Raw genomic sequence first — 18066 nt, forward strand, 5'->3', positions numbered from 1 at the left:
TCCTCCTGGTTTAGTCGACACGTGTCCCGAAGCCTCGGCACAAAAAGCAGGTCGCTAGTTTTAGGTAAATATCTGAGTATTTGAGTGTTTTCAGTGAAAATATCTTCAGTTCCGCCTCAGAGAGAGTTTATCAACGAGCAGGTAACTCCTGCTGGAGAAACATTCACAGAGTTTAAAGAAATCAACGTCAAGATGGAGGAAGAGATGGAGGATCAGCGCAGACTGATGGATTTTACCCGGATACCGAGGATCATCTTACACCGGATAGGTACGAAACACCTTCATGTTTTACTGATGACATGAGGCGCGAAACGGACAAAAGCTGGAGGAAATACAGGAGACAGATTAAAGGAAACAGTGTTTGAAACTGAATTAGGATGAATGTTTTACTAAATTAACTGATAAGTCAGAAACAGAGCGCTGGTTGGACTTATTCCATAAAGTGCATCAGCGTTTGCTATGGCAGGCCGTTCTGTCATTAAATGGCTTTACCAAACTTTCATTCTGTATATCTGACATTAGTTTCCGACTAGATATGTTTAAACAATATAATTATAATATAATAATAATAACAATATAATTATGGCTTTGATCAGACAAAATATGTCTTTGAGGTATATTTAATTACATCCTGACTAGAATAAATGACATCAGATTTACCATTAATATATATGGTGGTTTCAATTCAAGATATCTATAGTATATTACTATCTGAAGCACATACTTCATATAATCAAATTATGACTAGTCAAAGTAAAGTTGAGTTATCCCACGTTTTGTTCCAAATACATGTTTTGTGTAATTGTGGAATAAAATAATTATTCAGTGTGTTTACTTTTATCAAACAATTTATTAATCCTTTTCAACATTAATGCATTTCTATATTTTTTACTTATACAAGTTGAAGTGTTTTTCTGTAGAGGCTGCAACTCTCAGCAGGGAGCAGGAATCGGTTGAACAGGATGTGGTTAATAACCGCACTCTGCTGCAGAGACAGCCTGCGGTGTTTGTTCCACTTTGACAGTTCAGCAGCTCACTTCTTCATATCAGGCTCCTGGCAACTGACAAGGACAGATAGTTTTCACACCCTGCGGTTTAAACTATTGAACCCAGGGCGCAAGGAAATAAGAATATGATCAAAGCAGGTATTGGAAACTAAACCTTGTCCTTCATTACTGAGTTGTGGTTACTGAGTATGTAAAGATGTTCCGTCTGATCACCTTTGTGACAGAAACTAAGTGTTTTTCTTTTCTTTGAATATGTATATCTCTTAAGTTTCTTAGTATTGTTGACACCTCCCAGGTTGTGCATGAAGAGGTTATAAAGTTAGAGTGTGCCTCTGTTAGAGTTTAGAACTCTGCCAACAGCATTACTGTTGTTTGTTCTCCATCTATAGATCCAAATAAATCTGTTTTTGTTCTCTAATTTTGATGTTGGTCTCAGAGTTTTTTCAAACTCCACATAATCATAGCGTTTTTATAGATATCTTAAAATATATCTAATCATAAACTAATTTCAGATTTTGGGCCACAGGTAGACAAGGATAAAGGAGGCAGAGAAACTGTTCAATAAACAGGAGAAGGATTGATTCTGGGTTTTATATCTTTATTGAAAGACCAGCAGCGTTCGAAGACTCTGCAACTGAAACTAGTCAGAGGCAGAGAACAGAAATGAGATGCACACAATTATCTCTACACGTCACACTTAACTGCACATAAGTGTGAGAAAGATAAGCGAAGGAAAACGACTTTAGTCGAATGCAGAACTGATGGACCGGTTTGGAGTTGAGGTTGCAGTGCACAGCGGTCTCAACGTACAGCAGAGCGATGCTGAGGTGTGAAGGCCGATTGAGGTTCCAGTAACAAAAAACTGCTGCTAATGCAAAGGAGGATTGATATGGACTGAGTCGAGCTGCTGTGTGAATATTTGTCAGGGAGCCACTCAGTTAACATATTGGCATTTTGTTTGCTCACCTGGATGTCCAGGACATGTTTTGACTGACATCTAGTTCATTAGAAGAATCACTTTTGTTAAGTTATTTTTCCAAATTTAGAGTTAAAGTGAGATATCTACGGAGGGGACATGGGGATTTTTTTTTCTTTTGCGTTACCTCGCAATACTTTTGCGTTACCTCGCAAAACTTTTGCGTTACCTCGCAATACTTTTGCGTTACCTCGCAATACTTTTGCGTTACCTCGCAAAACTTTTGCGTTCCCTCGCAAAACTTTTGCGTTCCCTCGCAAATGTTTTGCGTTACCTCGCAAAGCCTTTTGCGTTCCCTCGCAAAGGTTTTGCGTTACCTCGCAATACTGTACTGGTCAGTTATGCAGCATGATTCAATACTGCAAGCCTTTCTTACGGTGGGCGCCGTACTTTCTGCTTTAATATAAGGTTATATGAGGTATTTCCATGAATTTTAATATCTTTTTGTGAAATATCTGAAGTTTTATATCTTTCTTTAGGATAGAAAGGCGCCACAAACCTACGATATAAACAGAAACCTTCCGTAAGTAAGAAAGAAATAAAAATACATCCTAATTTGGACTATTTCTGAGTTATTATCGCGGGTAATAAATCATCTGACAGTTTTGATTGTGTCTCTGTTGTGTTCGTAGTCTGAATGGTTTAAAGAGCTGCTTTCAGTGCCGCTCCATCTTAGCCTTAACAGACATAAACATGCAGGAAATCAATTGATTTTCAATCAGTGTTTTGCACCAAACGGTTAATAATAATAAACAAGTTTTCACTGAGGCTCTGTAAGAGCCATATCAATGAAATAAGTAATTATTGATATGACAGGAGCAGCGGCTTTGACACTTAGGTGTGTCGACGTGGGAGTGACGTCACCAGGTATGAATGGGAAGGATACTGGCTTTGTGTGTATGAGGAAGCGGTGAGCGGGGCGGTCAGTCCTTGCAAAGTTTGGAACCTGATCATCAAAATGGAATAAATCGATAATTGTGACAGAACAAAGAAGAGGTTTGGAGTTGATTGATAAACGGACAGATGAGATTCCCTGAGTTAACCCAGTGCGGCCCTTTAACATCATTAGTTTGTCGTGTTTTTAATAATAAAAACTTGTTAACAGTAAAAACTGTTTGGTGCAAAACACTGATTGAACATCGATTTATTTTTTACTGCATGTTTATGTCTGTTAAGGTTAAGATGGAGCGGCACTGAAAGCAGCTCTTTAAACCATTCAGACTACAAACACAACAGAGACACAATCAAAACTGTCAGATGATTTATTAACCGCGATAATAACTCAGAAATAGTCCAAATTATAATGTATTTTTATTTCTTTCCTACTTACGGAAGGTTTCTGTTTATATCGTAGGTTTGTGGTGCCTTTCTATCCTAAAGAAAGATATAAAACTTCAGATATTTCACAAAAAGATACCAGTATTCATGGAAATACCTCACATAACCTTATATTAAAGCATAAAGTACGGCGCCCACCGTAGGAAAGGCTTGCAGTATTCAATTATGCTGCATAACTGACCAGTACAGTATTGCGAGGTAACGCAAAACCTTTTGCGAGGGAACGCAAAAGGTTTTGCGAGGGAACGCAAAAGTTGAAATAGGACGTTTATCTAACAACCAAAACTTTCACTTTATTCTGTCAGTTTCATCTTTTCATTTAAAATGGTTTTTATCTTGAAGTAACAATGGATGTGAATGTTTTCAGATTTAGACTTGTAAAGCTGTTATTGTATGGCTATTCCTTATGCTTTGTTTTATTTCATTAATTTTGGTCAGAGGATGCATATTAGCTGTAACTATATGAACTGTTGGCGTAGGTATATTTTTGGGCCTAAACAATTCCTCGAGTGATTTGAGTACCTCGATTATTAAAGTCCCTCGAGAAAAATGTATCTGCCTCTAAGGTTCATTAAATTGTATTTTATTATGTAATGCACGGTTTTGCGGCTGGGTCGTTATTTGCATTGCGCAGCACTCTCACTTCCGCCTGAGTTGTGGACGAACGCGAACCATAGCAGCAAAAAGTCCAGTTTTCAAGTTCAACCTGGGAGGATTTTACTGATTCATGATAATGTCTGCGATTTTGTGCATCGGGGGACCAATGAGCATCCTTAAAATGTCGGGAGCGTTCCCTGGAGAACGGCAGCTGTTCTCCGGGAGCTGCTTGTTCAGAGCGACCAGCACGGCGGGATTATTTATACATGTGAGCAGATAGACTGAACACTGCGGGCGGCTGTGCTTTACACGAGTAGCTTTACGGACGAGCCAGAAAATAAATTTCCTATCATCCCAGTCGCCACTAACGGGTGGCGTTGCATACCTTTGTGGTGCCTTTCTATCCTAAAGAAAGATATAAAACTTCAGATATTTCACAAAAAGATACCAGTATTCATGGAAATACCTCATATAACCTTATATTAAAGCATAAAGTACGACGCCCACCGTAGGAAAGGCTTGCAGTATTCAATTATGCTGCATAACTGACCAGTACAGTATTGCGAGGGAACGCAAAAGGTTTTGCGAGGGAACGCAAAAGTTGAAATAGGACGTTTATCTAACAACCAAAACTTTCACTTTATTCTGTCAGTTTCATCTTTTCATTTAAAATGGTTTTTATCTTGAAGTAACAATGGATGTGAATGTTTTCAGATTTAGACTTGTAAAGCTGTTATTGTATGGCTATTCCTTATGCTTTGTTTTATTTCATTAATTTTGGTCAGAGGATGCATGTTAGCTGTAACTATATGAACTGTTGGCGTAGGTATATTTTTGGGCCTAAACAATTCCTCGAGTGATTTGAGTACCTCGATTATTAAAGTCCCTCGAGAAAAATGTATCTGCCTCTAAGGTTCATTAAATTGTATTTTATTATGTAATGCACCGTTTTCCGGCTGGGTCGTTATTTGCATTGCGCAGCGCTCTCACTTCCGCCTGAGTTGTGGACGAACGCGAACCTTAGCAGCAAAAAGTCCAGTTTTCAAGTTCAACCTGGGAGGATTTTACTGATTCATGATAATGTCTGCGATTTTGTGCATCGGGGGACCAATGAGCATCCTTAAAATGTCGGGAGCGTTCCCTGGAGAACGGCAGCTGTTCTCCGGGAGCTGCTTGTTCAGAGCGACCAGCACGGCGGGATTATTTATACATGTGAGCAGATAGACTGAACACTGCGGGCGGCTGTGCTTTACACGAGTAGCTTTACGGACGAGCCAGAAAATAAATTTCCTATCATCCCAGTCGCCACTAACGGGTGGCGTTGCATACCTTTGTGGTGCCTTTCTATCCTAAAGAAAGATATAAAACTTCAGATATTTCACAAAAAGATACCAGTATTCATGGAAATACCTCACATAACCTTATATTAAAGCATAAAGTACGGCGCCCACCGTAGGAAAGGCTTGCAGTATTCAATTATGCTGCATAACTGACCAGTACAGTATTGCGAGGTAACGCAAAACCTTTTGCGAGGGAACGCAAAAGGTTTTGCGAGGTAACGCAAAAGAAAAAAAAATCCCCATGTCCCCTAGAGGGCTCCGTAGATATCTACATATGCAGGTTTTTAAAAAAAACACACGCACATTTTTCCTCATGGTCAGAAGATAAATTGGACCTGCACTTAGAATTACCAAAATCTCTGATTTGTTACATGCCAGAAAACATAGAAAGAATGTCAATAATTTGTTTTGACCGATTTTCATACATAAAACTTTCTAATTTTAGAATAATCCAAGAAAAGGCTGCATAGATGCATAAAGGTATTAACGTGAAAGGTTCACTATTTGACTCAAAATTAAAAGGTTTTTTGTGTGTTTTGGTCCAGATCTCCGTCAGTGCTGGGCGTGTAAAGACGACGGGGTTCTCAATGAGCTCAGCAACCTGGAGGGCAACTCCACTTTAGAAGAGCAACCAGAACATCAAGAGTTCAAAGAGGAAGAGAAGCAACTCTGCGTCAGTCAGGATGAAGAGCAGCTTGTACTGAGACAGGAGACTGATGACAATTTGGTGATTCCTTCTACTGCGCAAAGAATCTGCAATGAAACAGAACCACAGAGGAACCAACTCATCTCTCATGGCTCTTCTGAAGATGAGAACCAGGATCAGGAAAAAAGCAATTGTGAAGACTCAGGAAAAAAGAGAGATAAAAAACAGAAACGTCAGAGATATCAGAAAACCAAACAGCAAAAAGGTAAAACTGAGAGTTCAAAACAGAAAACACAGAATAAAGCTCATCCAGACCAAAAACAATATTCTTGTAAAATCTGTGATGAAGCCTTTTCTCAAAGCAGTTCCTTGACAACACACATGAGAACTCACATGGACAAGAAGCCTTTCACATGTTCAACCTGTGGAAAAAGCTTCCAAAAGAAATATCATTTGCTTCGTCACATGATGATTCACACAGGAGAGAAGCCTTTTTCATGTGTGACTTGTGGAAAAAGTTTCATAACCAAACCTGAGGTAGTTAGTCACATGAGGATTCACACAGGTGAGAGGCCTTTTTCATGTGTGATCTGTGGAAAAAGCTTCCAAAACAAATCTAATTTGCTTCGTCACATGAAGATTCACACAGGAGAGAGGCCTTTCTCATGCGAGACCTGTGGAAAAGGATTCCGGTCCAAGCCTCAGTTACTTCATCACAGGAGGATTCACACAGATGAGAGGCCTTTCTCATGCGAGACCTGTGGAAAAGGATTCCGGTCCAAGCCTCAGTTACTTCGTCACAGGAGGATTCACACAGATGAGAGGCCTTTCTCATGCGAGACCTGTGGAAAAGGATTCCGGTCCAAGCCTCAGTTACTTCGTCACAGGAGGATTCACACAGATGAGAGGCCTTTCTCATGCGAGAACTGTGGAAAAGCATTCCGGTCCAAGCCTCAGTTACTTTTTCACATGAAGATTCATACAGGTGAGAGACCTTTCTCATGTGGGACTTGTGGAAAACGTTTCTATCGACAATGCAGTCTAACTTGTCACATGAGAATTCATACAGGTGAGAAGCCTTTCAAATGTACAAGCTGTGGAAAAAGTTTCAGAAACAGAAGTGGTTTATATCCTCACATGACAACGCATACTAATGAGAAGCCTTACTCTTGTGGGACTTGTGGAAAAAGGTTTCGTCACAAAGACACTTTAACTAGTCACATGAGGACTCATACAGGTGAAAGGCCTTTTTCATGTGGGACCTGTGGAAAAAGTTACAAAATCAGAAACAGTTTAATTGGACACATACAGACACATACTAGCGAGAGGCTTTTCTCTTGTGGGACCTGTGGAAAAAGGTTCAGTCAAAAAAAGCATTTAACTTCTCACATGTGGACTCATACAAGTGAGAAGCCATTCTCTTGTGGGACCTGTGGAAAAGGTTTCCATAAAAAAGGTTATTTAAATTATCATATGAGGACTCATACAGGTGAAAAGCCTTTCTCATGTGGGACTTGTGGAAAACGTTTCTATCGACAATGCAGTCTAACTTGTCACATGAGAATTCATACAGGTGAGAAGCCTTTCAAATGTACAAGCTGTGGAAAAAGTTTCAGAAACAGAAGTGGTTTATATCCTCACATGACAACGCATACTAATGAGAAGCCTTACTCTTGTGGGACTTGTGGAAAAAGGTTTCGTCACAAAGACACTTTAACTAGTCACATGAGGACTCATACAGGTGAAAGGCCTTTTTCATGTGGGACCTGTGGAAAAAGTTACAAAATCAGAAACAGTTTAATTGGACACATACAGACACATACTAGCGAGAGGCTTTTCTCTTGTGGGACCTGTGGAAAAAGGTTCAGTCAAAAAAAGCATTTAACTTCTCACATGTGGACTCATACAAGTGAGAAGCCATTCTCTTGTGGGACCTGTGGAAAAGGTTTCCATAAAAAAGGTTATTTAAATTATCATATGAGGACTCATACAGGTGAAAAGCCTTTCTCTTGTGGGACTTGTGGAAAATGTTTCCAACTAAAAAACATTTTAACTTCTCACATGAGGATTCATACAGATGAGAAGGCATTTTTTTGTGGGTTTTGTGGAAAAAGTTTCCGTTGGCAAAGCAGTTTAACTGTTCACATGAAGACTCACACAGATCAGAAGCCTTTTGTATGTGGGACTTGTGGAAAAAGTTTCCGTTGGCAAAGCAGTTTAACTGTTCACATGAAGACTCACACAGATCAGAAGCCTTTCTTATGTGAGACTTGTGGAAAAAGTTTTTGTTGCCAAAGCAGTTTAACTCGTCACATCATGCTTCACACAGGTCAGAAGCCTTTTGTATGTGGGACTTGTGGAAAAAGTTTCCGTTGGCAAAGCAGTTTAACTGGTCACATGAAGACTCATACAGGAGGATCAGAATAATCTGACCCTCGAGTACCAAAACACACTAACTCACAGCTTGGAAGCAGAGTAATTACAGCTGGGTAACATTTCTATAATGTAGCAGCTTGGAGAAGAAAACCAGTTGAAATAGGACGTTTAACAAACAAAACTTTCACTCTATTCTGTCGGTTTTGTTTTTTTTATTTAAAATTGTTTTTAAGTAAGATATTTAGAGCTTACAAAGTTATGCATGAATTTTTAATGGCTTTTTTTTTTGTCCAGTGAGATATTAGTAGTCTGTTTATCTCTTGAAGTAACAATGGATTTGAATGTTTTCAGATTTAGACTTGTAAAGCTGTTGTGTACATTGTACTTTGTTTTATTTCATTCATTTTGGTCAGAGGATGCATGTTAGCTGTTACTATATGAACTGTTGGTGTAGGTATATTTAGATTAAAATGTATTCTAAATTTGAATCTAAATATATATTAGTTTTTCCATTACTTTCTCTTAAGGTTTTTGATTCAGGGAGAAAATACTGTTGATCATATGATGGCAACAATGCAGACATTTCTACGTTTTGCTAACATAGTTAGCGTAACATAGGTTTCATCATAATAGAGTTATGGTGAAACCTGAGATGTTTTCCCTTTTTTGTTAAAACATCTACATTGACTTTATTCTTGCTAAGTTTACTGCAAACTGAAGTATTTTTTTCATTCATTTGACTTTTATTTTATCTGTAACACACTATTTGTTTGAGAAGGTTTTTATTATTTAGGATGTTAGAAAATGTATTGTTGATATAGATTCATTTTCAGATAGAAATGTGACTATCAAAAACTGTTTCTATATCATTCTTGTATAATAAATTTTTTTGGATTGGGACTGATGTAAAAGTTCCTGCTTCTTGAGTCTTTTCTCTCATAATTTCTCCCAAGTATCTCTTTTTTTAAACATTCTTTATTTAAGAACATCCATTATTATGAACCCATCATATATGCATCTATGTACATGTATGTACACAAATGATACAACAGCAAAGAAAAAAGTATTAGTGTCTCGACAAACATTTAATTTCAGTTGGCTCAGTGTGTACGTAAGTTCATTTCTTAACTTTTTGAAACATTAAAAATTACAACACAGGATCCACTGTGTTGGTTTTTTGACATTATAGATAATCGCAATAATCGCAAAAAGGCGCTCAAATAAATTACAAACACACGTAAAAAAAAAAAAGAGAAGTAAATGTAACGCGGGTGAAACAGCAGCGGTTTAGTGCCTCATCTATCTGAAAGCAGAGAAACCACATCCGGAATTAGTCACGTGGTACGGCCCGCTCGTGCAGTTTCAGACGTCATATTCTGTTTCAGGAACAAAAGCTTCATAAAAATCCTCCTGATTTACTCGACACGTGTCCGGAAGCCACTGCACAGAAAGCACGTCGCTAGTTTTAGGTAAATATCTGAGTATTTGAGTGTTTAAAGTAAAAATGTCTTCAGTTCCGCCTCAGAGAGAGTTTATCAACGAGCAGGTAACTCCTGCTGGAGAAACATTCACAGAGTGGAAAGAAATCAACGTTAAGATGGAGGAAGAGATGGAGGATCAGCGCAGACTGATGGATTTTACCCGGATACCGAGGATCATCTTACACCGGATAGGTACGAAACACCTTCATGTTTTACTGATGACATGAGGCGCGAAACGGACAAAAGCTGGAGGAAATACAGGAGACAAATTAAAGGAAACAATGTTTGAAACCGAATTAGTATGAATGTTTTACAGAAATAAATTAACTGATAAGACAGAAACAGAGCGCTGGTTGGACTTATTCCATAAAGTGCATCAGCGTTTTCTATGGCAGGCCGTTCTATCATTAAATGGGCTTTACCAAACTTTCATTCTGTGTATCTGAAATTAGTTTCCGACTAGAAATGTTTTATCTATAGTGTATGTGAAGCACATATTTTATATAAGTAAATTATGGCTAGTCAAAGTAAATTTGAGTTATCCCACTTTTTGTTCCGACTACTCACAATTCAAACCCAAACGATAAGCAACACCTTTGTTCTGTCTATGGGGTTTGCAGAGCTGAGAAACCAGCAGATAAACATTTTACAAGTAAATGAGACGAGTTCTTGTCTTGGTCAGAGTGTTTTGAGCTGCAGGCTGTGTAACTCACTGCATTCACTCCTGACTGGTAAGCAAGTAAAATATGTAAAGAGACAAATTTTGGGGATTTTTGTCTTTGTGATTCTTTTTGACTGAGTTCTTCTAACATATATTTTAATTGATTTTATGTATTTTAGCATGGTGTCCTTAAGCTTTAAGACATGTGCCTATAAATAAAATGTTTGATTATTAATTATCTGAAATATTTTTCAGGCAATAATTCACTTTAGATATCTTGAATTGAAACCTCCATGCAACATAATTGTAAATCTGACTACATTTATACTTTTCAGAATTCCACTGAAGATGTTTCAAATACATGTTTTGTCTAATTGTGGAATAAAATAGTTACTCCCAGTGTATTTACTTTTATCAAATAATTTATTAATCCATTTAAGCATTAATGCATTTATATTTTTTACTTATACAAGTTGAAGTGTTTTTCTGTAGAGGCTGCAACTCTCAGCAGGGAGCGGAAACCAAATAAAGGGGATAAAGGAGGCAGAGAAACTGTTCAATAAACAGGAGAAGGTTTGATTCTTGTTTTTATATCTTTAGCAGCAGCGTTCGAAGACTCTGCAACTGAAACTAGTCAGAGGCAGAGAACGGAAATGAGATGCACACAATTATCTCTACACGTCACACTTAACTGCACATAAGTGTGAGAAAGATAAGCGAAGGAAAACCGACTTTAGTCGAATGCAGAACTGATGGACCGGTTTGGAGTTGGAGTTGAGGTTGCAGTGCACAGCGGTCTCAACGTACAGCAGAGCGATGCTGAGGTGTGAAGGCCGATTGAGGTTCCAGTAACAAAGAACTGCTGCTAATGCAAAGGAGGATTGATATGGACTGAGTCGAGCTGCTGTGTGAATATTTGTCAGGGAGCCACTCAGTTAACATATTGGCATTTTGTTTGCTCACCTGGATGTCCATGACATGTTTTGACTGATATCTAGTTCATTAGAAGAATCACTTTTGTTAAGTTATTTTTCCAAACTTACAGCTAAAGTGAGATATCTACATATGCGGGCTGTAAAAAAAAAACACAAGCACATTGTTAACCCCGAAAAAGTGATTTAGGACCAGGATTCCAAAGGCAGAACAAAAACACAGCTTTATTAAAGAAAAAAGCCTGAGCAGGGGAGAGGATGTGTGTATCCAGACGCTATCAGACAGACTCTCTCATACATCACACATAATGTCAGTTTTTATACACATCTTTAGACGCCGAGGTGGCGCAAAACAATTCCTGGAAGTCGAACAAAACAAAACACCTCTTAGAAGAAACAAACTCATTAAAATCTCTCAGAATCAGTTGCTGGGCAGAAATATATTCAAAATGGAGCAAGCTTTGACATCTCAAGCTGATTTAGAAAAACTTGCAGGCTTTGTGGTTGGCGTTTCCTGTCAGCAAGTTCCTGTGACCGGAACATGCGGCTTTGAGCAGAAAGACACTTTAACTTGTATACGTAAAACACACATGATAAATGAATAAACTGGTTAATAAAAAGAAATAACAGTGTGAATAATTATTTCATTCCACAACATTTTTTCCTCATGATCAGAAGATAAATTGGACCTGAACTCGGAATTACCAAAATCATTTATTTGCTAAATGCCAGAAAACATTGGAAAAATGTCCATAATACGTTTTGACTGATTTTCACACATAAACATGTAATTTAAGAATAATCTAAAAAAAGCTGATTAGATGCATCAAGGGATTTAAGTGAAGGGTTCATTGTTTGACTCGAAATTAGAAGTTTTTGTTTTGTGTTTTGGTCCAGATCTCCGACATTGTTCTGTGTGTGAAGATGACGGGATTTTCAATGACCTCAGCAACCAGGAGGGGAACTTCACTTTAAAACAAGAGGAACCAGAACCTCTGCAGATAAAACAGGAGCAAGAAGAACCAGAACATCAACAGCTCAAAGAGGAAGAGAAGCAACTCTGCATCAATCAGGATGAAGAGCAGCTTGTGCTGAAACAGGAGACTGATGACATTTTGGTGATTCCTCTTAATGTGCAAAGAATCCACAATGAAACAGAACCACAGAGGAACCAACTCATCTCTCATGACTCTGCTGAGGATGAGAACCAGGATCAGGAAGGAAGCAATTCTGAGGACTCAGGGGAAAAGAGAAATGAAAAACAGAAACGTCAGAGATATCAGAAAATCAAACGGCAGAAAGGTAAAACTGAGTGTTCAAAACAGAAAACACACAAGAAGGCTCAGCGAGACCAAAAACAATATTCTTGTGAAATCTGTGATGAAGCCTTTTCTCAAAGCAGTTCCTTGATGACACACATGAGAACTCACATGGACAAGAAGCCTGTCACATGTTCAACCTGTGGAAAAAGCTTCCAAAACAAATCTCATTTGCTTCGTCACATGATAATTCACAGAGGAGAGAAGCCCTTTTCATGTGTGACTTGTGGAAAAAGTTTCATAAAGAAAGCTTATTTAGTTACTCATATGAGAAGTCACACAGGTGAGAGGCCTTTCTCATGTGAGATATGTGGAAAAGGTTTCTTAAGTAAACCTAATTTAGTTAGTCACATGAGAAGTCACACAGGGGAGAAACCTTTTTCATGTGTGACCTGTGGAAAATGCTTCCAAGTCAAATCAAGCTTACTTCGTCACATGATGATTCACACAGATAAGAACCCTTTCTCATGTGTGGCTTGTGGAAAAAACTACCGAAACAAATTTACTTTTCTTCGCCACATGAAGATTCACACAGGAGAGAAGCCTTTTTCATGTGTGACTTGTGGAAAAAGTTTCATAACCAAAGCTGAGTTAGTTAGTCACATGAGAAGTCACACAGGTGAGAAGCCTTTCTCGTGTGTGACCTGTAGAAAAAGCTTCATAAGTAAATCTAATTTAGTTAGTCACATGATGATTCACACAGGTGAGAAGCCTTTTTCATGTGTGACTTGTGGAAAAAGTTTCGTAACCAAAGCTCAGGTAGTTACTCACATGATGATTCACACAGGTGAGAAGCCTTTCTCATGTGTGACGTGTTTTAAAAGCTTTCCATTGAAATCTCATTTACTTCGTCACATGATGATTCACACAGGTGAGAAGCCTTTCTCATGTGTGACCTGTGGAAAAAGTTTCATAAGTAAATCTAATTTAGTTAGTCACATGAAGATTCACACGGGTGAGAAGCCTTTTTCATGTGTGACTTGTGGAAAAAGTTTTGTAACCAAAGCTCAGGTAGTTACTCACATGAGAAGTCACACAGGTGAGAAGCCTTTCTCATGTGTGACATGTTTTAAAAGCTTCCCATTGAAATCTCATTTACTTCGTCACATGATGGTTCACACAGGTGAGAAGCCTTTCTCATGTGTGACCTGTGGAAAAAGTTTCATAAGTAAATCTAATTTAGCTAGTCACATGATGATTCACACAGGTGAGAAGCCTTTTTCATGTGTGACTTGTGGAAAAAGTTTCATAACCAAAGCTCATGTAGTTACTCACATGAGAAGTCATACAGGTGAGAGGCCTTTCTCGTGTGTGACTTGTGGAAAAGGCTTCCCATGCAAATCCGAGTTACTTCGTCACATGATGATTCACACAGGTGAGAAGCCTTTCTCATGTGTGACCTGTGGAAAAAGTTTCATAAGTAAATCTAATTTAGTTAGTCACATGAAGATTCACACAGGTGAGAAGCCTTTTTCATGTGTGACTTGTGGAAAAAGTTTCATAACCAAAGCTCAGGTAGTTACTCACATGAGAAGTCATACAGGTGAGAGGCCTTTCTCGTGTGTGACTTGTGGAAAAGGCTTCCCATGCAAATCCGAGTTACTTCGTCACATGATGATTCACACAGGTGAGAAGCCTTTCTCATGTGTGACCTGTGGAAAAAGTTTCATAAGTAAATCTAATTTAGTTAGTCACATGATGATTCACACAGGTGAGAAACCTTTTTCATGTGTGACTTGTGGAAAAAGTTTCATAACCAAAGCTCAGGTAGTTACTCACATGAGAAGTCACACAGGTGAGAAGCCTTTCTCATGTCTGACCTGTGGAAAAAGTTTCATAAATAACAGTAATTTAGTTAGACACATGAGAAGTCACACAGGGGAGAAACCTTTCTCATGTGTTACCTGTGGAAAAAGCTTCCAAGACAAATCTAGTTTACTTCACCACATGAAGATTCACACTGGAGAGAACTAGGCCTGTCGCGATAAACAATAAATCAATTTATCGCACAATAAATTAAAACTACTGACCTAATTTTAATTATCGGCTTTATCATTTCTTCCGGCCTTTTTCTTTCTGTTGATGACACTGAATAAAAAAAGGCTGAACTTTGGTGCTCTCCACTGACTCCTCCCTTCCTCATTTCCTTAGTGTAAAGCCCAGTGCACACTACATGATCTTAGAGCTGTCGGCCCATTTTCAAAACCTGAGAGACCACACATTAGCCGACAGAAATCCTAGGTATAACGGTTCGATCGGGTTCGTTCCTGCCGTGTGGTGTCCAACAATGGGCACAAAATAATGGCTACAAGTCCAGTTGACAAATTTTAAAACCAGGCATTAATCAATGCTTTACTACAATCTACCTGCAATGCATGTGGCTAGTGTCAGCGTAAAGTCCTGACTGAATGATAATCATTATAACCTATTTATGTCACCTTAACGAAGAACAGCTGAAAAGTTACTGGTTTATCAACTGCGGTAGCAATTTCGCTCCAACTCCTCCTCTTGTCATTTCTATATTCTTTGCATGTTGAATAAACATTAATGTTGTTTCCACGTATCATCTCCAATGTCCGCTGGACTTCGGGTTGCACTGTGTCAGCTGTTTGGGATTCCCCTCCGTAATTTCCCCTCAGAAAGCGCGGAAGAGAATCCTCGCTTTCTGATTGGATACCTGTCACATTCAACAGGCTGCATTAACGCTCCCAGTCGGGGGAAACCCCTGATTTAGATCGAATCGGCCACAACGATCTACCGTAACACACCACACACTATGATCGGCTACGAAATCGCAAGCGACAATCTTAGAGAATGGCCAACGTTCTAAGATTGTAAGGGCAAAAAATCATGTAGTGTGAACTATTGCGTCGGATGTGCCCATCTTCTCTATTTAAATCTAATTATTACTGAAGGGCAATATAGTATATAGACTTCATAAATAAAAACTTCTTGAATTAAAACTAAACAACATGGGGCGTGCTGTGGTGGCGCAGGGGGTTAGCACGCCCCATGTTGTTTAGTTTTTATTCAAGTACATTTTTGTTAATGGAGACTGAGAATCCATTTTATTTTTATTTTTGGTTGTTTTGTTTATTTTGTTTATCAGTTCCAGTGTTAAATATTCTTTTGAAAATAAAGTGTATCTATCTTTGGCAGGAAATCGCATGCATTATTACGTCATTTCCATTAAATCAGTGTAAAAAGGTCTTCAAACAATATTATCGTTTATCACAATAATTTTTGAGACAATTAATCCATCCATTCATTTTCTTTACACCCTTGTCCCTAGTGGGGTCGGGAGGTGCTGGTGCCTATCTCCAGCTACTGTTCCGGGTGAGAGGCGGGGTCACCCTGGACAGGTTGCCACTCTGTCGCAGGGCAACACAGAGACAGACAGGACAAACAACCACAATTTAGAAAGACCAATTAACCTGACAGTAATGTTTTTGGACTGTGGGAGGAAGCCTGAGTACCCAGAGAGAACCCACGCATGCACAGGGAGAACATGCAAACTCTGTGCAGAAAGACCCTGGGCCGATAATCGAACCCAGGACCTTCTTGCTGCAAGGCAACAGTGCTACCAACTGCGCCACTGTGCAGCCCTGTAGAGACAATTAATCGCTCAGCAAAATGTGTTATCGTGACAGGCCTAGATAGAAGCCCTTTTCATGTATGACTTGTGGAAAAAGTTTCATAACCAAAGCTTAGGTAGTTGTCACATGAAGAATCACACAGGTGAGAAGCCTTTCTCATGTATGCGCTTGAGTAGTACAAAAGGTAAAAAAGGTTTACTAGTAAAGCAAATTTAAATAGTCACACGGCGATTGGGACCATTTTGATCTTGCACTAGAAAATAAGGCATTGGTTATCACTTCGTTGTTGTTTCATCTGGTTCTTCTCAGTTTCTACTTGATCTATCTGAATCCAAATTCAGCTGAAATTGACTCTTAGTTTACTTTCATATTATGTTCTGCAGGTTAAGTGTTGCATATGCTTGACAGAACTGTCTTACATAAATGATCATATGAGGACTCATACAAAAAGCTTCCACCAAAAAAACATTTTAACTTCTCACTTGAGGATTCATACAGATGAGAAGGCATTTTCTTGTGAGACTTGTGGAGAAAGTTTCCATTGGCAAAACAATGTAACTGTTCACATGAAGACTCATACAGGAGGATCAGCATAATCTGACCCTGAAGTACCAAAACACAATAACTCACAGTTTGGAAGCAGAGAAATTACAGCTGGGAAACATTTCTATAATGTAGCAGCTTGGAGAAGAAAAGCATTTAGCTAAAACACAAGACTTTCACTTTATTCTGTCAGTTTTATCTTTTCATTTAAAATGTTTTTTAATGAGATATTAAGAGCTTATGAATTTGTGTTTTTATGTTTTTTTGTCTAGTGAGATATTAATAATCTGTTTATATCTTGAAGTAACAATGGGTTTGAATGTTTTCAGGTTTAGTCTTTTAAAGCTGTTATTGTATGTCTTTCCTTGTACTTATACTTTGTTTTATTTCATTAATTTTGGTCAGAGGATGCATGTTAGCTGTTACTATATGAATTGTTGGTGTAGGTATATTTAGATAAAATGTTTTATTCTAAATTTGAATCTAAATATATTTTTTTTCCATTACTTTCTCTTGAGTTTTTGATTCAGGGAGAAAATACTGTTGATCATATGATGGCAACAATGCAGACGTTTCTACGTTTTGCTAAGTTATGATGAAACCTGAGATGTTTTCCTTTTTTGTTAAAACATTTGCATCGACTTTATTCTTGCTAAGTTCACTGTAAATTGAAGTTATATTTTATTCATGTGACTTTCTTAAAATCTATAAAACAGTATTTGTTTGAGAAATGTTTTATTGTTTAGGATGTCAGAAAATGTATTGGTGATATAGATTCAATTTCAAATAGAAATGTGACCAGCAAAAACTGTTTCCAAACCATTCTTGTATAATAAAGTTTTTTTTTAACCAAGTTTGTCTTTTTTCAGTTCAGTAGTGGATTGAGACTGATGTAAAAGTTCCTGCTTTTTGAGTATTTTCTCTCATAATTTCTCCCAAGTATCTCTTTTTTTTAACATACTTTATTTAAGAACATGCATTATTATGAACCCAGCATATATGCATCTATGTACATGTATGTATAGCACTTTTTTTTCTTTTTCTGTTCAAATTGTCAACCCGCCACAGTGCTAGAATTTACACGCCACTTCATACTTTTACCCACATTTGGCCAGTGGCGGTGCTAATTTCCACCCCTGTGTGAAACTAAATTTGGTTTTGCTGTTGAATGTGTTAGTATCACCTAGTCTGTAGAACTAAATAATTACTCACTACAGGTGGCTCAGTGTGTATATAAGTTAATTTGGACACAAC

The 18066-nt window shown here is 38.1% G+C and overlaps 2 protein-coding genes across 2 annotated transcripts; both read left to right on the plus strand.

Moving 5' to 3' along the window:
* Positions 1–9175, plus strand: LOC102217873 (oocyte zinc finger protein XlCOF6-like). Its single transcript, XM_023346915.1, has 2 exons — positions 1–268; positions 5804–9175. The coding sequence occupies exons 1-2, from the start codon at positions 193–195 to the stop codon at positions 8329–8331; spliced, it is 2604 nt and encodes an 867-aa protein (XP_023202683.1). The 5' UTR covers positions 1–192; the 3' UTR covers positions 8332–9175.
* Positions 9176–9641: 466 nt separating this feature from the next.
* Positions 9642–14716, plus strand: LOC111611169 (oocyte zinc finger protein XlCOF6-like). Its single transcript, XM_023346917.1, has 2 exons — positions 9642–9953; positions 12252–14716. Exons 1-2 carry the CDS (start codon positions 9785–9787, stop codon positions 14645–14647), a joined length of 2565 nt encoding a protein of 854 aa, XP_023202685.1. The 5' UTR covers positions 9642–9784; the 3' UTR covers positions 14648–14716.
* The last annotated feature ends 3350 nt before the right edge of the window (positions 14717–18066 follow it).

Source organism: Xiphophorus maculatus, chromosome 14 (genome assembly GCF_002775205.1).
Source record: "Xiphophorus maculatus strain JP 163 A chromosome 14, X_maculatus-5.0-male, whole genome shotgun sequence".
NCBI lineage: Eukaryota > Metazoa > Chordata > Actinopteri > Cyprinodontiformes > Poeciliidae > Xiphophorus > Xiphophorus maculatus.

What these genes read in the sequence shown, in the direction of transcription:
- LOC111611169 (XM_023346917.1), top strand. Translation starts at nt 9,785, where the DNA reads ATGTCTTCAGTTCCGCCTCAGAGAGAGTTTATCAACGAGCAGGTAACT. An exon ending in GATCATCTTACACCGGATAG is followed by an intron (nt 9,954 to 12,251) that starts GTACGAAACACC and finishes GTTTTGGTCCAG; the next exon opens with ATCTCCGACATTGTTCTGTG.
- LOC102217873 (XM_023346915.1), top strand. Translation starts at nt 193, where the DNA reads ATGGAGGAAGAGATGGAGGATCAGCGCAGACTGATGGATTTTACCCGG. An exon ending in GATCATCTTACACCGGATAG is followed by an intron (nt 269 to 5,803) that starts GTACGAAACACC and finishes GTTTTGGTCCAG; the next exon opens with ATCTCCGTCAGTGCTGGGCG.